The sequence below is a fragment of the Canis aureus genome, chromosome 1 (assembly GCF_053574225.1).
Source record: "Canis aureus isolate CA01 chromosome 1, VMU_Caureus_v.1.0, whole genome shotgun sequence".
NCBI classification, from domain to species: Eukaryota; Metazoa; Chordata; class Mammalia; order Carnivora; family Canidae; genus Canis; species Canis aureus.
The window spans coordinates 85,610,248-85,634,734 of NC_135611.1; the positions used below are offsets into that span (position 1 = coordinate 85,610,248).

General features: G+C 38.9%; 1 protein-coding gene and 1 long non-coding RNA gene across 13 annotated transcripts in view; one reads left to right on the top strand and one right to left on the bottom strand.

Annotated features, from left to right (window-relative positions):
* LOC144319119 (uncharacterized) overlaps positions 1-14,875 on the bottom strand; it is a 61,232-nt gene extending 46,357 nt beyond the window's left edge. For 3 of the 12 annotated variants that reach the window (XR_013385023.1, XR_013385034.1, XR_013385021.1), the window contains exons 1-2: positions 14,664-14,873; positions 13,576-13,701 (exon numbers count right to left, since the gene is read on the bottom strand). This is a non-coding gene — a long non-coding RNA (uncharacterized LOC144319119). Of the gene's footprint in view, positions 1-7,765; positions 7,940-13,575; positions 13,702-14,663 lie in introns of all 12 variants that reach the window. The other 9 variants (XR_013385028.1, XR_013385025.1, XR_013385030.1 and 6 more) reach the window with 6 other exon arrangements.
* Positions 9,676-24,487, top strand: part of ALDH1A1 (aldehyde dehydrogenase 1 family member A1) — a 55,365-nt gene continuing 40,553 nt past the window's right edge. Inside the window, exons 1-2 of the mRNA XM_077906907.1 lie at positions 9,676-9,833; positions 23,053-23,157. Of these exons, the coding sequence (XP_077763033.1) occupies positions 9,768-9,833; positions 23,053-23,157 (171 nt within the window). The 5' untranslated portion in view covers positions 9,676-9,767. The remainder of the gene's footprint in view (positions 9,834-23,052; positions 23,158-24,487) is intronic.

Below are 24,487 nucleotides of genomic sequence, written 5' to 3' on the forward strand. Positions count from 1 at the left end.
AAGGTGAGAATGGTGTTATGAGAGCCCAGGGAATAATGGAGCTGTAGAAGCTGATACTCCATAGTGACAGACACTCAGCAGAGCCTGTCATTGCAGGAGGAAGACACAGCCCTGTCAGATCCTGCCCGAGTGCCACTCAGGCATAAAAGAAGCAAAGGAGGAAGGGGGGAAGCATCCTGGCTTTCTCTACACCTACACGTCAGCATTCCCTGCCCCCCACACACACCACACACACTCCTTTCCTATTGGTTGAACTAAATCAGAAACCAGAGGACAGGAGAGCTAGGTCTTGAGGCAAAGAGATGAAATGGATCTGGGGTGGAAAACAGAATATCCAGTAACAGCAACATGCACACAAACATTTAAATAAACATCTTGCGAAGATTGCATGGACATTGGGAGGGATATAAATGAGTTTAAAGTGTCCCAAGTATTTGGATTAGCCAAGAAAAAAAGTAAAAGCACCAATTGATTATACTTTGATAAGTAACAAAAGAAAAACCTTACTATTCCTCAAATAACCATTCAAATAACAGTAAAGACAATACATAATTCCCAACCTGATTGAATAAAGAATTAATTTTTAAATGAATTAAAATGAATGTACTTTAAGTGTAAAGTTAAAATTTAGTTTGGTTTAGTTTGAATACTAACATCTTAAGTGACTTTAAAATAACTTTTTTTTTTTAAAAAAAAAGGTCAAAAAGGAGAGAAAAAGAACACAGAGTAGGTAAGAACGAAGTATTTAGTTAGATGGTAGAATTTTTATTGGTTTTTCAGTGTTTGTTTCTAGTAAGATGGTAGGATTTTTGAACATAAATTCATCAGTACATTATGTTACATGTCAATAAAGGAAATGATCCAATTTAAAGAGAATGTTTGTAAGACTGCATAAGTACATAACTACGGGCCATTTAAAGAACTGTCTGCATGATGGGTGCCTGGGTGGCTCAGTCTGTGAAGCATCTGCCTTTGGCTCAGGTCATGATCTCAGGGTCTTAGGATCAAGCAGAGTGGGGCTCCCTGTTCAGGGGAGAATCTACTCCCCCCGCTCTCTCTGTCCTTCCTGACCCCCTGCTCATGATCATATAAATAAATAAAATCTTTAAAATAAAGAACTGTGTGCAATAAAATGCAGATTATAAGTAAGAAGATAGAGGGGGATATATTTTGCAAACCCCACCCAGAGGAATAAAGCTACTGTAGGGCTAATTTATCAAAAGAAATTCCAAGGCAAAAAGCATCAAGGGGACCAAGGAGAGCTTATAATGATAAAAAGTCTGATTCTCTAGGAAGACATAGCAATGCTAAGTTTATAAGCAAATAAAAATATAGCTATACTAACACATGCTACAATGATTTGGGAGTTATCTATTGCCAGCCAAGAGAGGAACTAAGAAATGCACTTCAAAATAAATCATAAATCAGGAAAGAAATCACAATGGAAATCTGGAAGTATCTTTCATTGAACATAAATGAAAATACTATATCCAAACTTGTAGGTGTTGCTAAAGACATGCAGAGAGCTTTGAAGGGACAAAGGCTGGAAACCAAATGATCTAAGGATCTGGAGGTTAGCAAAGGGACAATAAAACAAACCTCAAGGAGAGAGAATGAAAGGAACAGTGTAGGTTATGAACAGAAATTAGGAAATGAATAAACAAACATACAATAGAGAAGATCAACAGAGCCAAAAGTTCTTTGAAACACTAACGACATTGACAGTCTTCTGATGAGATAAAAATGTGAGCCTCTAACAGACCCTCAAAGAAAATTATCACAGAAGAAAAGGTTGAGGTAAAAGAACAAATAGACTGGCCATGAAATTTTAATTTTTAAATGTTTTTTTTTAAGATTTTATTTATTTATTCATGAGAGACAGAGAGATAGAGAGAGAGAGAGGCAGAGACACAGGCAGAGGGAGAAGCAGGTTCCACTCAGGGATCCCGACGCAGGACTCGATCCAGGGTCCCCAGGATCACACCCTGGGCTGAAGGCAGGTGCCAAACTGCCGAGCCACCAGGGCTGCCCTTTAAATGTTTTTTAAAGATTTAATAATTTATGTTTAGAGAGAGAAACGAGCACAGAGGAAAGGACAGAGGGGAGGGAGAGAGTCTCAAGCAGACTCCGTGCTGAGCATGGAGACCTGCAAGGCTCGATCTCACAACCCTGATATCATGACCTGAGGTGAACACAAGACTTTAACGCTTAACTGGCTGAGCCACCCAGGTGCCCTGGAAGCCTTGGCCAAAGAAATTTTTAGATAAATAGGTAAACTAAAATAGCAATTGATTTATTACAGTAATAATTGTGTGATTACGATTCTTTTGGGACGGCAGAACAAAAATTTATAACAGATAAAGCATGTAGAACAGGAATAGAAAATCAAGAGATAAAATGTTCAGAGTCCATAAATTCTGTGTGAGATGGGGATTAAATTTACAGATACTTACAGGTATGTGAAAAGGTTAACCAATACAAAAAAAGTATTTCTTCTGAACAAGGAAAAAGGTAAAAATAGGGAAACAGAAACTGTAATCAATGAAAGAGAAGATTGGTAAGAAGAAAAAGAGTATGCAGTACGTCTACAATAGTCCCCCCCTCCTTAATAACACAATTACTTGTTTTGATCATGAGACTGGCTGCCCAGAAAAAGCTTACAATCTTTAGTTCTCCTTATATCAAATTGTGGACTCATGACTAAGCTCTGGTAACAGAACTCTAAACTTCAGGGAAACTTTCTGAAAGTGCAGTTGACCCTAGTTTTTGGTCACTTTTCTTCCCGTTTCTCCATGCTAATTACCGGAATGTGAATGCAATGGTTAGCATTCCAGCAGCCTTCTCTTATCAGGAGGTCGTCATACTTCTGGGATGCAGGAACAGTGTGAGCCAAAACGACTCTTTGTGTCTTTTGATTCTGCCACTGGGCCTGCCCTGGCTAACAATTTACAATCTCATTTATGTGTAAGAGAAATCCATTTTCATATTGAGTATTTATTTTGGGTTTTTCACGATAAAGCAACCAAACCTGATCCTAACTGATATAAGCATGAGCAGAAAGCACAAAATACATCAGTAATCAGAATAGGTAGAAATATACAGAAATGGGCCAAACATACATATTAAAGGCAGAAATTCTCAGATTGGGTTAAAAATATTCCTTCTATGTGCTCTTTAAAACCCAGACCTAAAATGTCTTGATGCTGGAAAGTCCAAAGTCGTAATTATTTCAATAAATAAAATTAACACTTTCCTAGAAGAAAAGCAAGGAATCACAGATGTGTGAAGTTTGGTGGTATTGTTTTTGCATAATTAGAGACAGGACATTCAAGAAAGAGATTACATTTTGGGAAGTGATAATGGGTTCAAGCAGGGGTCTTAAAAGGTAAACTTAAAGGACAAGGTAGTTAGCTCAAATTGAGTGTAAAGAGCCTCTTTATAATAGGGATAGTTTGGGCCCATGTCATAGTGCAGAGACTCTCAAGCTGGAGCTTGACTCAGAATAACCTGGAAAGATCATGAAAATACAGACTGCTGGGTCCTACCTCCAAAGATTCTGATTCAAGAGGTCTGAGATGAGGTCTGAGGATTTGCACTTGTAAAGGTTTTCCATGCATTGTGGATGTTGCTCCAACCTTGAGCACCAGGAGAAAATGGAGCCAGAGCTACTTCAGTGGTTCTGAGAGCTGGACCACACATTAGAACAACCTGAGGGGCTTTACCTGGCATACTAATAACTGGGCTCAAATCCTTTCTATTGAATCAGAATCTCTTTTGTTTTGTTTTGAATTCCCTAGGTGATTTCAATGGGCCAGCAGGCTAATACCTCTCTTTGGCTCTTCTGATGTTTAAGAAGTTAAAATCTGGATTTTAATGTAAATGTTTCTAGTTTTTTTTGTTATTCACTGCGAGGGTCCACAGGAAACAAATATGTAGGCTCTTGAGTTTGGAAACCTAGTAATATAACTATATGACATATAGCGCAAGTACCCAACAGGCAGCTGACATGTCAAGCCAGGGCTTGCAAAATGAGTTTGGATTGTGGTTATAGGTCTGGGTACATATGTGCAGCTTTAAAATGTGGGAACACATCCAAGCAAGGAAATGCAAGGGAAGTTTGCCATTGCCCAAAGAAAATGATTATTTTAAAAAAAGTAATAGTTTTCACTCGTCGTTATCTATAGCGTTTTACTTTTGCAATGGAATAAATACCCACCTACACTACAACTGAAATGAAGATGTCCATCACCTGAGAAGTCTCTACTCCAAGGTACAGATGGGAGGCTTTCCTTTATTTGAACAGGAATAGTCAGACATTAACAATAAACCAGAACAATGTGCAGAGTCATGATTAATAAATGTATGTACTTTTTTGGCAGCTCTGCACTTGAGCTCTCATTGATTTGTGTATTTGATTGCCAAGGTTGCTCTAACAAGTTACCACAAATTTGGTTTAAAGCAGCACATATGCATTCTCTCTGATTGTAGAGTTCAGAAGTCTGAAATCTGTTTCACTGGCTGGTATCAAAGGGCCTGTTTCTCCCAGAAGCTCTAAAGGAAGGACCCTCTTTGCATTTTTCAGCTTCTAGAGATGTGTTTCTTGTGTTCCTTGGCTTCTGGCCCCTTCCTCCATCATCAAAGCTGGCGGTTTCAGTGATCACATTGCCTTCTGCTTGTATGGTCAAGTTTCCTTTGTCCTCTGCTTCACGGACTACATTTAGCACCTGCCCTAATAATTCAGGATAATTTCTCATCTCAAAATCCTTAACTCAATCACATCTGGAAACTTTCCTTGGTCATACAAAGTAAAATTCACAGATTCCAAGGATACTTTTCCAAGCCACTATTCAGCCTGGGAAAACTATATAAACTATAACCAAGGGAATCATATGATCATGCATAATTTCAGGATACCAGGAATGACGCTGAAATTGAAATTCAGTTATCTAGCTTTCCAAGCCCTGAGACCAAGATCAAAGGGAAATTGCAGATTTTGGCCAAATCCTGAGGGTAAAGTACAATTTCTTAGCACCTCTACACATCACACAGGTTTATAACCTACTTTTTAAAAATTAAATTACAATATATTTCAAAAGTTCAGCAGGTCCTTCCTTAATTATTTATTTCCTTATTTATATATGTGTTTTGCTAAACCATAGACTACCTAACCATTTGGTATTTTTCTATTTTATAAATAATATACTAAAGATACTTGCTCATACATATAACTTATGTATATTTAATTGTTTCCTTAAAAATGGATTTCTAGAAGTAGAATAACTAGATCAAGGGTTTGAACATTTTCAGTATTTTAATATAAGTTGTAATTGCTACTGAGTTACTGAGCTCTGACAAAACTGTGTGAAAAGGGCCATTTCTCTGCACTTTTACAGGTACTGATTGGGATGAAAAAAAAGCCCCTCTTTTCATAAAAATGCCAACCTATTGCAGTATAGATCACATATGAATTATGTTTATTGAGGTATATTTGGGCGGGAGTAACTCTCTGAGAAACTTGCTTTACCTACAACCACAGTTTAACTTACCTGCCAGATTCATTTGCACCTCCAGATTTCCTTTAAAATTATTCTGACTGTATGGTTTGCTTGCATCAAGTTCAAAATCGGGGGGAAAAAACAAGGTATGGCATTAGAAGCCAGGATACTAGTGATATCCTAATTTAGGGTGAGGAAAAAGGAGATCAAGGTGGAGAGGAGGCACAAAGTGGGCTTCGGGGTACAGATATTTTTCATTCCCTGACCTAGTAGTGGTGATTTTGTTTTGTTCCTTTTATGACTGTTTATTGAGATGTAGACTTGTGATTTTTGCAGTTTCTTTTACTTGGCACATTTGACTTGAAAATGTTTTTTAAAAATGTTTAAAAAGTAAAAAGTGTGAACACAGCACTGACACTCCTGCCTGCAATCACTCAGTTTAGGACACAGCTTCCTCTGCTTACCGATCGTCAAATCTCTGCTCCAAAACCTGATCACCCTCATGAACCTAGTATTTCAATTATATGATGGGATTAAATGTTATCTAAATTGTATATTTAACAGGAGGAGGAGTTTATTTATTTATTTATTTTGAGGAAATGTTTAGGATCTGTGAAATCTATGTATAAAACTGAGCGCTGGGCAAACTCCCTACCTTGTCAAGTGGTTAAACCCATTCCTGTATAATCTGTGCCTAAAACAATTGTGAAACAATATCGGAAGTGTTATAAAAATCTCAAAGTCATCTACATTCAGATTCCTTCAAAAGTGCCATTTGTATCCTTAATTTCTCTGTCCACTTGGAAGAAACAAGTACACTGTGAATGCTGTGGAAGGTTATTTCAAACTCTGACAGCCGACCCGGTGCTAAAAATTGTCTTTGGCCCATAAAGTTTAACAAAGGCCTATTTAAACTAAAATAATTACCTTAGAGTGGTTTAGTGTACTGTGTCTTTTAGTGACTTTGCTAACTGACCGGGTGTCCTGACTGTATCGGATCAGAGGGGCACCTGCTATAACATTAGTAAGGCAAAACAAAGAGAAAACAGTGATAGGGTATGTGAAGAGCAGGAGAACTCAGAGGTGAGGAAATATTGCTTACTGGAGAAGGATGGTAGATGAATAGAAATTAGCCCATATACACATCCATTCGTGTATTCAAATGCCACCTTTCACCTCTACTATTAACACCAGCATACCAACTAAGGACAAATCCCATCACCACAGCCAAGACCCAGTCTTTCTAAATTATTAAGGCCCAAATAGGCCTAAGAACAATGTGGTGTCTGCAAAAATTGCAGTGATCAAAAGCCAAGGGATATATCCATTTCTGGATTAACCAACCGGCAGACTCACCCAACCATGCTTAAGGCAACACTGAAGAGACAACACTGAGCATAAGAAATTTCACTCCAACAAATGGATCCTGGATTTTTGAGATCAGGAAATGTAAAAAAAAAAAGCTATTTTTATTTCACTGTATGGTTACGTTTGCCTAACACATTTGACTGGTTTCTATTTCAATTACTCATGTGGGTGGGAGAAGGTTAAGTTAGGCTCCATTATCTTTTCAGTCACCAAGGCATGCAGGGAGCTCTGGAGAGATTCCTTATAAAATGAGAGTAGTTTCAGCAACGGCTGAAATCATGGTTTGTGTGTTCCTTGGTATAATGTACCTTTCACAAAGGGGTGGAAGAAGTTCAATTGGAGAGAAGAGACGAATAAACTCTGCTTCTCTACCTCTCCCACCTCTCAGCTCCAATTGTGTGTGTGTGTGTGTGTGTGTGTGTGTGTGTGCATGTGTAATTTAGCTTGGCCATAAGGAGGACAGGATGATTAAACATCTTTGGTCTATGATTCCCAAAATCAAGTCCCATACATATAAAAATACAATAAAAATATGGAACCCTAGGGTGTGTCTTGAAGTGAGCTTCTTTTGTTCTGTGCTTTCACCTAAGCCCCATGCGGTGTGTGAGCAAGAGAAGTGATCTGATAAAGCCTTCTTTCCATCCATGCCACCATTCCTGGGAACACCCTATTCCATAGGGAGGGGATGACGCTGACTTCAGAAATAAAGATCTCAGGCTCTGTGGTTTCTGGGCAGAAATTAAAAAAAAAAAAAAATCTGCCCTTCAAGTAAGATTAATGCTGGAGAATTCCTGATATTCTAATCATAGTGCTTTACCCATTAAAAGATACTTGGTAAATATTTGTTGAAATGAAATGGACAGGTATGGTAACATGTTTCCAAAGCCATACCTTTTACCTACCTTCAGTAATGTCTGTGATAAAGGGAGGTCTCCTTAGGTAATTATTCAATGAAATAAAATCAAGGGCCAGCATCCAAGTAGTGAGGCGGCACACCAAGTATGTCATGGGGCTCTGTGCTTTCACTATCTGGACACCAAAAAAACCGATGTTTGGATCTCTGCACAACTGTGAGGCTGAAAGAGGCAGACAGCAGCAAAACACAGATGTCCAGGCAGGGCCAGAGCCCTGCTCTGCAAGTTATATAACAGCTGTTGTATAATTGTGCATTTAACTCAAAACACATTTTTAAAAGACAAAACAATTAGATTTTTCCAAAAAGAAAGAAATTGAGAGCAAGAGCAAGAGAGGAGGGACAGAGAAAGAGAGGAATGTTGACATAACCCAGAAGTTTCTATCTGGCCTTCAAGCAGGAGATGCAGGGGAGGCATGGTCCTTGGAGCTGGTTGTCTTGGAAATCAAGGGACCGACCCATGAGCCTGATCTGGCCAGCCTCCTGTTTTTGTAAATAACATTTTTTTTTTTTTTTTTTGGAAAACACCTATACCCATTCACGCATCCACTGTCTATGGTTTCTTTCATGTAGATTTGAATAAGTTATGACAGAAACCATCTGGCCTAGAAAGCGGAAAAGATTTTCTGTTTCTCTAACAGAAAAACGTTTCTGGCCCTCGTCTTAGATGAATAAAAGACCTAATAACCGTTAAGTGTCCATGAGGGTGACCCTTCACTTAAGAAACCCAATGGGAAATGAAACTCTGGTTTTGCACTTGTTAGGTCTGTGATCTTAAGCAACTGGCTTGTTCTCACTATACCCGTAAAACGGGGTAATCAAGAATGGAAAGAGAGAGGAAGGCTCCCCTGCCAGATTTGGAGCAACTAATCAATAAACCTGCATTCTCCTACCTAGATCCCACATTTGAGGGAGTTGGCAATTTTCCCTGGGGGAAAAATTTTATTCTAACTCTCCATAATCAGTATTAAGAGTATCCACAGTTTTCTATCGTGTTCCTATTGTAATTTTTGCGAGAGCTTCAATACAATAAAGTTTTGTGCTTAAAATGGGAGTTCAGTTAAAAATTCTTTTTAAATGTTCCCAGCTTGAAACACTCATTTTTGACATTGAATTACGTAGGGTCCTGTTTAAATCTACTTTTTGTATAACTGTCTGTATCAATCATTGATAAATAGAGCCAACTTCCAAAACCAGAGGTTAGTTTCAGTTTAGATGGTTGTAACAGAAGAGATTGCCATTCGCTGTTGTGGTGACTGTGTGTGACAGTGTGGTCTGAGATCCGTGAAAATCCTGCTGACTCTTCTATTCCCATATGTAACATAATGATAAGTTAGAGCTTGAGAAATCACAGTAGGGCTGCTTACCCAGCACTGAAAATACACTCAATTGGTAGGATCTTGTAAAGCTGATTTGGGGTTGGGTCTATCTAGAGGGACACTCTTCCCACTCTGCTTTTCGGGGACCTGGGCTGATTCAGTGACAGCACTGTCCTGAAGACACCTGGCCAGGGACCTCTCCTCACCAGCTTCTACTAAAAACAAGTGCCCTTTGAGACTCTTTCAATCCTCAAATTCTCTGATTCCAAGGCTGTCAGAGGAGGAAAAGTTTCACAGTAGCATAAAAAGCATGAAAAGCCAAAAAATAATAACTGGCCTTAGTGGCCAGAGCAGCTGCACTGCATATCCTTATCACAGGTTTCGGCTTTGTAAATTAATTCGTCTGCAAATAGTGCTCTGTCTCCAGATGCAGTTTCAACGCTGGAGCGCTGGTTTCTTAAGGATTTAAGTTTAAAGTCAAGGGCTTCCGGCCCTAGGTGTTACAAATAAGTAGTGTCGTTTTCTTTTTGCTCCGAGTTTGTTCATCCAATCATATTCCAGTATGCAAATAAACCTTAGCCCGTGCAGATAAAAAGGAACAAATAAAGCCAAGTGCTCTATCAGAACCAAATCGCTGAGCCTGTCACCTGTGTTCCAGAAGCCGAACCAGAAATGTCGTCCTCAGCCATGCCAGACTTACCTGTCCCACTCACCAATTTGACATATAAATATACTAAGGTTAGTACAATTTATATTTGCTGCTTTGCCTCTGGTTTATAAAAACTACATGTGTGGAAAGCATAAAAGGTCAATGTAAGTAAACTTGTGCAAAGAGCCCTTTGCAAATACAAAGATAAAAAAGGCTTGCAAAATGCAGGTTTGGGTTTAGTGTCTTGATCCAATTGATGATTTCTAGATCGGAGCGGGCAACTTTTCATAAATTTAGTTCTTAAACTATTTCTAAGTGAAAAGAATTCTCTTCTGTGTGAAAGGTTCTTGCAACCAGGGTTCAGTAGACTTTACTAAGCAGTTCTATTACTTCAGCATAGCTCAACCTGTATGATAAGAGAGGCAAATACTTACTAGAGAAATTTACTGGAAAGAGCCAAACAAATAGGAAATGATTTTTTTTTTAAGGAAAAACTGTATGCTGAAGTAACTTTTTTTTTTTAATGTTTCATGAGTGTCAGACCTAGTTTTGATAATTTGATGAAAGCTGCTGTTTCAAAAACTCCAAATGGGCTTTGGATTATTTGGCATATTTGAGGGGAAAGAAGGCATTTTTCTTTCTTTCTTCAGCCAAGTTTGTTGCCATTGGAGCAGATGCGTAATTGTTAACTGATAAATATGTAGAGAAACAAGATCAGGAGCCAGATCCAGACTTAAAATCCCACAAGCTAGGGAGAACGAGGAAATGGATCCTGTCTGATGCACAAAAGTACCTCTGAACTTTGCCTGTTTCACACTATTATATGCCTGCTTTCCTGACAGAGTCTAGAACTCCCAAAACAAGCAAAAACCAAACAAAAAACCCAAATCTGAACAAAATCACTTAAAATTGGCTTTAGGGTACACTGAACAAACAAGGTAAGAAAGGAACCATTCCAATTCAGTGAGAGCCATTTTGCTTTCCAAATTAGTCAATGAAAAATCAAGGGCAATATAATTTCATGATAAAGTAAAGCCCCACTAGTATTTATTTATTCCCTTGCTTGTAACCATGGATACTTTTGAAATCCTAAGGTCTGTTATATTTTCATTCTTGTAAGTGCAACAAATGAGGAAGTTGCTCAGCTGACTGGTCTTTTTCCTTAGGAAAGTATTTGCAGAGATCAGATTGTGCCTTTAACATGGTTGATCAGCAGCTATAAAGTGTATTAAGGTATTATTTTTTTTATGTGGTTTTATTAAAAGGGAAAACATTTCTTTTTCATGTAATCTTATTCCAAATGAGAATATGGAAAATGTGGTGAGTTCATACCCTCCAACCATTTGCACTTGGCAAAGGTGTGCCCAAAAGATGACAAGACTCCAGTCTTCCCAACTTTTCTTACTCCAAACTGGTCATTCACAATAAATTTCAATCCGAAGCAGGCACATTGAAGAATGCATTTCATAAACATCAAAATCCTTGGCAATGACTGAGAATTATCTCATTACTGTTACTACAGAGTCTTTTTTTTTTTTTTTTCCTATGATCCTACTTGGGAAGATATTTTGGTAGTCTGAATGTCACATTTTTAAAAATTTGGCTTTGCAGAAGTTGGTGGTCTTCTTTGTATGTGTATCTTGAGGAAGCTCTCAAGTGAAATATTCTTTCTATTGAATTATGCTTCATTTGGTAGCTATTAATTGAGCATGTCAGAAATCGTAATGGACAAATGAGATGGTCCTTAAAATCTAGCATACAAATGCAGATCTGGTGATCCTTCAACATGGAAAGATGTTTTTAAGATTGGAATCTCCTGTTCACTTCAAAGCCATTAGATGAGAACACCCCTCTAAAGAAAATGACCGACCACAGTGTTCAAAATAGGCACAATTCAGAGAGTAGCCATTTGCTTTTGCGTTTAAGAACTTTTCTGGGTAGAAACACACAATGCAAGTGAATGAATTTTGATAGCTCACACATCTTCTCTATAAATCTGTTCTGCTCAGATAGCATTTTATTGTCTGATTTATTGGTTACAGCATTTTCACACTTGGGAGGACACCAGTTATGTATGTAATTAAATCTAAATGGGTGAGCTTTTTCAAATGCCTTTGCATTTGCTTTTTACTGTGCCCCACTGAAGAATTATATTGGATTTGCACTTGCAAGGGGGGTGCATAGAAAAATGACGGTTATTCACTAAGTTTCCTGGTTGCAAACCAAGTAAGCAGGGATTTTATAGTGTCTGTGGAATTACCTTCTATGGCCAGCCCCTAAACTCTGTATTATTTTTTTACTATGTTAATGCCCTTTTTTATTATCACTAGAAATATAGCAGCCGCTGGGGCCAGGTGGAGGGAAGAGACAAGCAGGGTTGAGCAACACAAAATTATTACAGCCAAGGTAGCCCTCAAATTTGAGTCTGCTTTCACCCAAACAAAAGAAGTCATTGTTGCATATCTTTTGGGAGTTATTCTCTAGTTCAGTCTGGTTATGTTTTTATTGTTGGTGGGGTGGATAAAACAGAGATCGGAGTTAAGAAATAATTCCTAAAATGATACAAACATTTTTAGGATTTAAAACCTCAAGAACATCATTATAAATCCGCATAAACTTGGATTCCATTTCTAGCCTCATTTTTCCCCTTTCTAGTTCTAAGTGAGTCGCACATCTGCCAGTCCAACCGTTTTATTGAGCCTTTAAATGAAGAGCTTCTTCAAAACTTATGCGATCATTGGGCAAACTATATTACCTTTCTCTGCCTCGATTTCCTTATGTGTAAAATGGGAATAATAAAGGTCCCAATTTCCTAAGGTGGATGAAACCATTAAATGAGTTTAATTTGTATAAAGCATTTGAAATAGTGGCTGGCACATGGGAAGTGACTGATTAATGTTGACTACCTCAGTCCTATTTATTTTTCTGAATTCTTTCCAATTTTCCAGAATCTTCTTTTATTCAGCCTTCCCAAGACCTATTTCCTCTCATGAGTGCTCCTCTCATCTCATTCTTTTCTCTTAGTTTTCCTGCCACTCTTGCATAGTCACACCCCATCTGACAAGGATCTCATTGGTGCAAAGTTCTAAGTGTTTAGCCAGGACTTCAAGGATCAAAAATCTTCTCTTACAGAATTCAGTAACTTCATTTTCCATGCTGCCTTCACAACATCTTTTTTTTTTTTTTACCTTAAATTTTTTTTAAAAGACAAATACAAAATTCAAGAAGACAAGCTTTCTCAGGATTCAAACCCCAAAATGTTTAACTTAATGCTACACTTAACTCATTGAACAATAAGGTGTTCCTACCAGAAAAGATTTTCATCTGCTAATGACATTTCTTTAAAAAAGAAAAAAAAATATTTTATTTATTTAGAGAGAGAGCCTGCACAAGCAAGGGGAAGAGGCAGAGAGAAAGGGAGAAGCAAACTCCCTCCTGAGCAGGGAGCCAGATCTGGGGCTCCACCCCAGGACCCCAGGATCATGACCTGACCCAATGGCAGGCATTTAACTGACTGAGCCACTTAGGTGTCTTGCTAATGACATTTCAAACACTGACAGACACAGGCACACACACACAGAAAATGACAATAGGTAAAATTGTGTTTACTCTTGTACCAATGACTAAGTTATTTGCAATGATTCTATTTACTTCTAGCGGTAACCCTGAGAGGAGGCTCCTCCTCCTGTTTTGTAGATGAGGAGACTGAGGACCAGAGTGGCTAAGTAACTTACCTTAAATCATACAGCTAAAAAGTGACAAAACTAGACTTCCAATGGGGGCAGTCTGGGCTCTCACACCCAGTGACTTGTCTAAGATCAATACTGTTACCTGGGGATGTGGACTTGATGGAATCTTATTTGGTCCTCCTTTATTCTCTCATTCGTCCATTCCTGATTCCTGGAGGGGACATGACCGTGTGGCTTTCCAGCAGCTCCTCAGCTGTTCCCAGGCCAACTTTAGGGGAAAAAAAAAAAAAAAAAAAAAAAAAGGAGAACAATAAGGAAGACCGGAAGCAAATAGGCATTCTGCTTTGATTGAAAAGGTGGGGTTTGGGGGTGGGAGAGGCTGCGACCTAGAGGATTTGGAAATAGGTGTGCCATTTCTATGGGAACTTCATTTCTTCAACTCCGCAGAGTAACTTTTGGTCGGAGTAAGAGTTGTTTTCTCTTGTAATGGTTGCTGAACCCATTGTGGTCAAAGATATCTTTTTGATAAGGAAGAGTTATGAGTCATTGCATACTATGTGCTATGCGTCATTACCACTTTTTTTTTTTTTAAGATTTTATTTATTAATTCGTGAGACACACACACACACACACACACACACACGGGGGGGGTGGGGGGGGAGCAGAGACCCAGGCAGAGGGAGAAGCAGGCTCCATGCAGGGAGCCCCACATGGGACTCGATCTCGGGTCTCCAGAACCAGGCCCTGGGCTGAGCCACCCGGGCTGCCCTCATCAGCACGTGTTAAAATTCTCACGGCAGGGACGCCTGGGTGGCTCCGTGGTTGAGCGTCTGCCTCCATCCAGCTCAGGTCGTGATCCTGGAGTCCTGGGATCGAGTCCCGCATCCAGCCTGCTTCTCTCTCTCTCTCTCATGAATAAACAGATAAAATATTTTTAAAAATCCTTATGGCAAACAAATTCAGGCCACGTGCATTCCCCACTCACTACCCGGTTCTCTTGGCTCCCAGCTCTCTTGTTTCTCCTTCCACGTGGTTAACCAGTCACTACACAATAGCTCTGTGCTCGGTCTTACAGTAAGTAGAAGGAGGCTAATAGGGTTTAAGGAGCTTATGTTCCTGGAGGGTGTGGGGATGAAAACAAGCATCTATGTGAATACTTTATGATCACACATCAGGAGAAATGCTAAAGAGAGGACAGCTGGAAAGCTGAGAAACAAGGGGAGTGCTTACTTTCCATGAACTTCTAGGGAAGGTCTCTTTAAGAAAGGGGCATTTTAGGTGAAGCCTGAGGGATGCAGAGCACAAAGTGGCCTCGGAGACGGGGAAAGAACAAGGAGGCAACGGCTCTCGGCTCGGCTCGTTCAAAGACGTGCACGTGGGCAAGAGCCTGCTGCGTTCGCACAACTCTTGGAGGGGCTAATGCGGCTGTGGCTGTCGCGGCTGTGGCTGTCGCAAAGGCAGCATGGCCGCCGTAAAGCGACAGGGTGTCGTAAAGCGAGGGAGGCCGAGAACAAACCGTGTGGGATGGAGAGAGCGGCTGTGGCCACGCTGCCTGGCGGATCCGGCCGGAGGGGAACCACCCACGGGGCGCTTCCAACAGGACAGGACTTGCACTCAAGACCAAGCTGATCGTGCTGAGGCGCTGCTTTCATTTGGGAAATGTTTTTAACCGTCTTCTGACTGAAGCAATATTTTGTTTGCTTTTGGCTTGGAAGCCGTTGAGCAAATAGCTGGATGGTTGCGAGGGACGGTGACTTGACAGGATAAACCCGGCTTCGAGCTCCCGCTCTTCTGCCCGTTGAGTGCTGTGACCTTCGCCAAGCTTCTAATCCCCTTGAGTTTCGGTTCCCCTGTCTGTAAATTGGGAATGATAGTGACAACCTTGGGAAAGTGGCCCTGAGAATTAAGTGAAGTCATTTTTGTGGAAAATGGTCCAGGCTCCTCTTTTAACCCTCTCCTGCCCACGCTGACTCCCACAGTTCTCAAATTACTCCCCTCCCAATGTATGTGGAATGAATACTTGCAATGCTTGCCATAGCTTAAAACTGCTTTCATCTCTTGATCTCCTCTGAGGCTCATAATCAGCCACGGGAAGAGAGTTAGAACATGTCGCCCGTGTCCCATTTTCCAGCTGAGGAACCTGAGTTCAGAGATCTTCGGTGATTTTGCTCCGGGTCTCACAGCCCTTAGGATGCGCAAACAGAATGAACTGGATTTTGAATCTTCTCATTTCAGGTCTAATACTTTTCCACATGATACCATTTCCCCCTCCACACTAAACATGGTGGTACCTGAATCCTATTGGATTGTTGGTCACAAGTGATTTCATACCTATGGCTTCATTTGTAGCATTCGTCCTTTACTCTGATTGAGAGAGTGGAAATCTGGATGATGAGGAGAGGTATGATTTGGGCACTAGATCCCCAGACAGATGGTCCAACGAGAGAGTACTCTAGAGTAGCATTTCTCCAATTAAATAGGCACATGAATCAGGGAGGGTTCTTGTTGAAATGCAATTTCCGATTCTTTCAGCCTGAGGTGAGGTAGGAGATCCTACATTTCTAACAGGCTTCCAGGTTTTGCTGTCGTTCCAAGTGTGGTCTGTTGGCCAGCGGCAATGGTCTAGTGGTTTGGGATCAACCTCATATTTTTACTTGCAATGGCCACCATCTAGTTACTTAGAGACCTGACTTCCTCTTTCTCTCAGAAACCCACTCACAGCCAGCCAGGTCAGAATCACTTACCTTCCCCTTCAGAAAGTGCCTGAGTCCAACAGGAACCCAATGGTAGCCACAAATAAATGGTGGAACCGACCATTAATTTTGTTCCGGGCTGGTAACCATTCACTACCAACTGCAATGTTTTACCTCATCTCCGAGGACTGATGTTTTGGCAAATCATTTTGTTCTTTGGCACCTGCTTCAAGAAACCTAATCAATAGCAATCCTAAAGTAAATAATACATGCTCTAAGAGACAGTATTAGTTCAATTTTGTAAGGAGTCTAACTACTGCAAGTGTTCACATGATTTCTTTAAATTGAACTTCACCTACTGAATCAGTCATTAACTGCTTGCCAGAATGAAAGGGCTGGGTGAGAAAACGCTTAAGGATTATGGGAAACCTCTCCTTTGAAGAGGAACCCAAAGTTCAGGTAATGCCTCTGAAATGGCATCGATAATCTGTGGGATGGTGTAGTAGAGATCCGCATTAGAGAAATCTCATGGGAATACAGGCATTGATAAAATGGTGATATGCTTGTCTCAAAGTAGCAGTTACCTGGCTTGGGGTGGTGGTGGTGGGTCCCAGTGATTTGAGTTTCCCTGATGCTAGCATAATTGTGGCCAAATGCCTTATAACATTTACCAGGTTTAAGTAACAACATAGAGCCGTGTTCAAAAGAACAGGAGCAATAGTTCATTAATAGTTAAAACCATTACTAAAAAACAAAGCAGAGAAGTAGAAATTTGTGTGAACCCAGATTCCAGAACACTGATATATTTTGAGTACCTGTGTGTATCAAAATCTTGCACAAACATTGTTCGCAAGGGATGTAAAGTCTTAATATTTGATCTTCTGATTATATATCATTATATCTCTACCTGATGACTTTATGGTAATGTTGAAATTGTTAATGGGAATTTGTTTCCTAGGAATCTGGACAAACATCACAGATCGCAAAACTTTACCTGAACACCTACCTCCTCTTGCCCCCCAGGTTCATCATGTGTCTATTTCCAGTGCTCTCCTGATGCTTAATAAGAAACCAAAAGAATACAAAAAATAAATAACTGAATTACGCTATTTGGCACTTTCTTTAGAAGGAAAAAGGCTTAATATGCAAGCCATTGTACTGTTGAACCTTGATATGGTGAAATTTAAAGAACATACAGAACTTTCTGGTGCTTCCACATCTTACCTCTTTGATACAGGGTATGCATGACAAAGACCACTGACAAGTATTTTTGTCATCTATGGGACATAGTAAAGATGTCACTCAAAACAGACATGCTTTAGCATCTTTTCTTTGCCCAAGTTGAAAAAGTTGAGGGGTTTTTCAAACAACAACAGAGAGTATATATTCATGTCACTAAAGCCAGACTATAATATAAAACAGAAATGAAAGGAAAATTTTATTTCTCCCACTTTTGTTTTGGTCACTCTCCTTTTGTTTTCATTCCTTTGACTGGAGTTAAACAGTTTCCTCCTGTCTATTTCCTCCTTAATTTCCTTTTAGAATTTTATTTTTTTATTTTTTTAAAATTTTTATTATTATTATTATTTTTTTACTTTCGGTCTCAACATTTTATGTTGCTGCCTCGGGGTTTGGAATGAAAATAGTTGCCAGAGGTCTAGCTCTGATTCTTTTAAATGTTTAACACCTCTACCTGATTTTTGTTCAGTGTCTCTTAGTCATCCCCCATCTTGTTATTTATCTCCCCTCCCTCCAAGTCTTTGGTTTTCTTTAAGTACCCAATGCTGAGAAAAGGTTTACGCATTTACAGCATGCACTCCTTCTTGTACATTTGCAACAACACCCATCACTCCACATGCTGTGGCCCAGGCTCTCAGATTTGAAAATTCACACAGGAGACATAATATGGGGAATTTCATCACCTTCCTAGCCTTTGGCAGATCTTAAAAGAAATCCTCTGTGCACTGAAAATGTGATCTGTTAAAAATCTCTCTTCCATCAAGAAATCACTGGCTTCCCTTATAAAGGATCTAAAGCCACTGGCCCTGTTGCAGCCCCGAATTGATGATGTGAATTTAAGGCACCCTGAAGATCTATTGGAGGGAGTCAGGGGCTCTCTCTCCCTTGTAAGCCAACAGGTTCCAAAATCCTCTATCAACAAGCATAACTAGTAAGTTTTATTTTGCTTGTTAATTAAAATCAGCTTGATCCAGGTCAGAACTATTTTGAGGAAAGGGCTTATTTATTTAGAATCATAGCTTTATATCAATCACATAAAAACATATTCATTTGTACTCTGGAAAGGCCTCCGTCCCCAATTTATGACTTATTCTTAAACATTAAACTGCATTCCGGAAACGGCAAGTTTTTTATTATTTTTTTTTTTAAATCAGAGGTCATGATACATCCTTAAAGGCTGGCATATCTAAAATTTAAAGAGTAAAAATCAATTTTTAAGTGTTCTCAACATTCTCATTGATTGTTTCCCCAAATAAGCATGTGATATCTAAGAGCATGCATAGGAATCTATAATTCCCAATCAATATTATGAACTTTAAGCTAAGGTCTAGTGTACATATATTATTCAAAAGTATCCTGAGTCCAAAACTCTTAAGTAGAATATAGTTCCTGTAGTAATTAAATGGGACCCAAGATTTTTTTTTACTTTTATAGGATGATCCCTTTCCCCCTAAACTTGCTAAAGGCAAGCAGCAAATGGAAAATGAGGTTGTCACCACGAAAGATAATTTCAACAGGCCTAAAATAGATTTCATAATGATTATAACAAATATCCGTTAGCCTCCACTTCCCCACGTAACCATTTTATATAACAGGAAGGATAATTATTCACAAACATTTGGTCACACAGTTAGCTGGAAGGCAAATGTCAAATGTAAAGCCCACAAAATTAAAACAGAAGAAAAGATCATTATGGTAGTTCTTACCAAAAAACTTCTCCATAGCTAAGGGGAAGAAAAATAAGGTGCAATAGTTGGCTTTCACAGCTACCTTGGTCATCTCACTATCTATGCTGGGTTCTGTTTTTTTTTTTTTTTAATTTTTTTTTTTTATTTATTTATGATAGGCACGCTGTGAGAGAGAGAGAGAGGCAGAGACACAGGCAGAGAGAGAGAGGCAGGCTCCATGCACCTGGAGCCCGACGTGGGACTCGATCCCGGGTCTCCAGGATCGCGCCCTGGGCCAAAGGCAGGCGCCAAACCGCTGTGCCACCCAGGGATCCCCTGGGTTCTGTTTTTATGCTGAAAGGCTACTGTTTAGGGGAGAATGCATATATTTCGTAATTTGCATTTGCTCTCTCACAGTAATTTGTACTGCTCTCTCATTCCATCTACTCTCAAGCCTTATGAACACATGCCTGGAATGTGAAAATTGTCTCCCAGCTAATCTAGGACTCTGGTTGCTCTACTTCAAATCCATTTTGGGTACATTAACATCAACATTCCTAAACCATCTGTTTGATCCTGCCATGCCCTTGTTGCATCCAGAATAAAGTCCCACTGTCTCACTATGCAGATCAAGATTCACCACAAACTGACTTCTTTTTCTTTATTGAAACTTATCTATGACTTGTTTCTACAAACTACTTGGGGCTCATCTCTTCTCTGTGTTATATGTATCCCATCTCTTCTCTGTGTTATATGTATCCCAAGAGTGTTTCCTTCCTTTGCTCGTTTGCTCTTTCCATCAATACAATCCCATCCTTCAAGGATGCAGTCTTCTGGCCCATTGGTTAGCCTTTCCTGGGTTCCATTCTGCAATTTACTAACTAAAGCACTGTGTTGGTCTTTACCCTACATACAACCTTCAGTTCTTTATTCCCTGATCTTGATGAGAATACACTCTCTTCTTCAGTTACAAGCCCCTTGAGGGCAGGGGCTCACTCTCTCACACTTCCCCACAATATCTGCCAGATATGTCAGGTATTTATCACTATTTGGCAGAACATAATAAGTAATTTAATAGCAGGATATGAAAGGCTACGTCAGAATAGAGGGGAAAAAAGAGGTAAAATTCAATTGGTCCAACAATGAAATCTTCATGAGGAGGTAACACTTGAAGTAAGACTTGAAGTATGAATAGAAAAAAATAGTGAAACTCTAGTCTGAGGAACAGCATGAATAAAAGTGTGGAGCAGAAAGGTATGATGTTGGAGACAGTAGAATGAGGCCAAAGTAGAGGGTTGGAAAATAAAACAAAAGGTTGGAAAAGCATAATGAGGTCACATATGCTTAGGAGAAACACCTAAGTGTTTTAAGGAGCTGCCACAGTATGAATTGGGTTGGTTTAGGAAGATTATGATAATGGGGGTGGAGGGGTGGAGGACCAAGTTTCAATTAAGCAGAAGCAGGAGGCAGGGAGGACCGGGAGTTTTGTTTTTTGTTTTTTTTTTTATGATAATATAGAACAACATGATACCAAAGGATGACTAGGGATTATGTGTGTCATTAACTGGAAAGGAAAAGTGTGTGTGTGTGTGTGTGTGATTGTGTGTGTGTGAGAGAGAAAGAAAGGAGGAGAGAATATACAAACTGTAAAGTTTAGTCTGAGGTAAAAAGTAGCATAAAGCTAGGGATGACAGTGAGCTGCATTTGGGACATGTTGATTGAGATGATTCCCAGCCAATCCTTGGGAAAAAAAGCACAAAAAAAGGAAAGGCTAGAGATGTATAAAGGAAAATATCCTTTAAAGATAATTACAATATTCTGCAAAATGTGTTCCTGAGAGCTGGGATGCTGATTCAGTCTAAGAGATAGTGGCCAAATCAGTATTTTAATCTGAATTTATCTTTCTTCAAGTTGACTCAGATGCCAACACATTTTTCTTGAAGACAATAAGAATGTATGGCTTTCATCTGCATCCCATTATCCTTGCCCACACCCCCATGTATGTGTCCTTGGACATCTAGTCTCTTCATCTGAGCTGCTATGCACTCACTCCCCTTTATTTACTCATGCTCACATCTTTTTCCTGTCAATTCCAGGGTAGCACTACATTTTTTAATTCCTTTAAATACCTGGTTGATGCTGTTTTGACACACAAATAACTGCATCGGGGTGAATAGACAAAATAAGAAGGCTTATCCTTCCCTTTGTTTTTTTCAGCAAATCACAAATACCAGTCTGCCCATATGCAGAATATTATAGGTCTTACTCAGGTATAGTTCTTTGATTCAATTTTAAGTTATTTATGCAAGAATTCTTGACAGAGCTTAAAATCTCTTGAGGCCTGAGATTATACTGGACACTGAGGGTAAACAAGAAAATGAGACAAACAGAGTCCTTGACCTTATTTTACCAAGCTTACAGCCCAGGAGAGAGGGCAGGTGTTTAAAAATGACTTTTTAAAAAAGTGGCAAGTGTTATGATGGAGACCAGGGAAATATTTTGAGAATAGGCTGTCTGTGTAAATAATGTTGTAAGTCACAGGATATAGAATTAATTATACTTAAGCATTTAGGGATATATGGTAATATACATCTTATTAATGTGATTGAATATTAAACTATGTTATGGATACTACTTGATGGAATAGCTAAGTTAGTATAAACTTACAGGCTAATTTAAAGACTGCTGTTGTTTCAGATATACATAATATAAGTAATTAAACTAAAAATGCATAATCGTGATAGCCGCCACTGGGGAATTTTTAATAGCTAACTGATTTGTATTTAATATACAACAAATTTAAACCTTGGTGAGGAGAGAGGGCAGTGTTTCAATACTTTCTCCCTCAAGATTGCACTATGAATAACTTATCTTTAAATATCAAGTAAGGGGGGTATCTGGATTTAGGTATATGTTAAAAATCCAGTGCATATGTCGCCCTTCATTTAAAACTGAGCGCATCAACTACATGTGATTCGCAGTTAAGTAAACTAATTCACGTTGTAATAATAAATCTAACAGAAAGTTGTAATACATAGTGTACTTAAGATGATTTTTATATTTCAAAAATAAATAAGAAAAAGGAGAACAGACAAGAAATAATGAAATGAGAGGAAGGATAATAAATTCTAGTTTTTGCCAGAAACAAAACAGTGCTTCTTAATTGGGCTTTGTAAAACATTTTTATTCTAATAAAAGGTGAATGACATATTAAAGCCCTAGTAGGCTCTGAAATGAAGCAGAAGTTCAGGGCAGCAAAAGTTGAAATTCAGACTTTTTAAGCAGCATATGAACACTTTTAAGTATTTCTATTCTTTTATTCACAGAACAAAATTCCATGTGTCTGGACTGGACCTTTCTGTCTCTTTAGATGCATGTCTCTTAGATATCACTAAGAAATCTAGTGGCTAATTTTATCTGAGGACAAATAAATGATTAGATAACCTCTTTAAAAGAATAACACACTTATACCTTGAAAAAAGTCAGTAAAAACATATCACTGGCCAATTTTTTTTCTAAGCAAACTTCTTTTAAAACCGTCCTCCAAGCTGCCTTTAATATGGTAACAAAAAGGATCAGAAAACAGTCATTTATGATACCAAATCACCAGCAGCCCAACAGGAGGACGTTCAGAATCTGAGAAAAATCAAGATTAAGAAAGATGAAAGCCACCAAAACCTCTACTCTTGCCTCAAACTCAGATAAAAGCACTTTTTCTAGATTGTTTTCTCTAGTCTGTATTTTCCAGGGTTGAAATGACCTCATACTTCAGTGTAATTTCAAAGTATTACTTTATTTTAATATGTGTGTGTCTCATGCACTCATGTGTGTATGTGTGCATAAAACGTCTTAAACAGCCAAAAATATACCTTCTGGGGTGGGAGGAGGAGTGTGAATGAGATGAAGTTTTAACATTGGCCTCACTCAGGCATTTTGTAATGCTTTAACTTTATAAAAGAATTTCTCAAACTTGCTGCATATTTAAATGTTTGATTACCTCCTTTGTCTCCCTTTCTATAGATTTTCATAAACAATGAATGGCATAACTCAGTGAGTGGCAAGAAATTTCCTGTCTTTAATCCTGCAACGGAGGAGAAGATCTGTGAAGTAGAAGAAGGAGATAAGGTGGGTTTCCCAGGACTTACGCCAGCTTTCTTTGTTCCCACCATGCTGAGCTCCCAAACCCACCACAACTTCAATTAAACAGATCATGAAAATACCATTTCTGGGGCCATCTGGGAAAATTTCCTTGTACATAAAGGGCACCCAGTAGCCATTTGATGCCGATGAGCTTATGCTTCTGGATGTTGTGGTGATTTTTTTTTGTGTGTGTGTGTTATTTCTCCTTACTTGTTCTTCAATTTAAATAATATTTGCATTTATTGTATAAACAGACTACATATGATTAGTCATAGATTTACAAAGCAGAGAAATCGTTTATTCATATAAATTTGTTCTTTGTTAGGTTGCAGAATGAAACTAAAGGAAACAATATAGGATGTTTGAAACAGTATATTGCCAGATTATTTCCTTAAAAATCATTGAACGAACATTAACTGGTACCTTGAAAAATTGAATTTTAAAATCACAAAAATTGAACCGTGAATTAAAGATAGTGTTGCTTTCTAGTTAATCATACCATCACCAACAAAAATCAATTTATATCATTACTTTTTAAAAATTCTAAATGTTAATTTAATCATCAAGCATCCTGGTGCATAAGCTACTCTGTAACTGTCTTCACAAATGATAATGAAATAGCAGAATTTACTTTAGGGGATATTGCTGATCAATAATTAATTTTTTTAAAAAATTTTAAACTAATAATAATAATAATAATAGTGAAATTGGTATTCAAATGCTGCCCTTCTGACCCCAGAGTCTGACTGGCAGGGCTGTCTTACCTTGTAATTATTATGGGCACATAATATCTGAGCACATACCTTAAACCGTGAATGTGTTTCTCAGTCTTTAAATGTCCACATGTTATCAAGCTTGAAATCTCCATCCTGTAAGGTATTAAAAGGTAAATTATCTTGCTATGTAAAAAGACAATTGAAAGATGAAATCCATGGGCCCCCTGGGTGGCTTACTAGGTTGAGTGTCTGCGTTTGACTCAGGTCGTGATCCCAGGATCCTGGGATTGAGTCCCACATTGGGCTCCCTGCTTGGTGGGAACCTGTTTCTCTCTCTACATGCTTGTTCTCTTCCCTCCCTCTCTCTTTATCTGTCAAATAAATAAGTAAAATATATATATTTTAAGATTTTACTTATTTATTCATGAGAGACACACACAGAGAGGCAGAGGCATAGGCAGAGGGAGAAGCAAGCTCCCTTCAGGGAGCCTGATGTGGGACTCAATCCCTGAGCCACCCAAGTGCCCCATAAATAAAATCTTAAAAAAGAAAGAAAAAAAGATGAAGTCCGGATAGCGCCCCAAGGATAATACCATTGG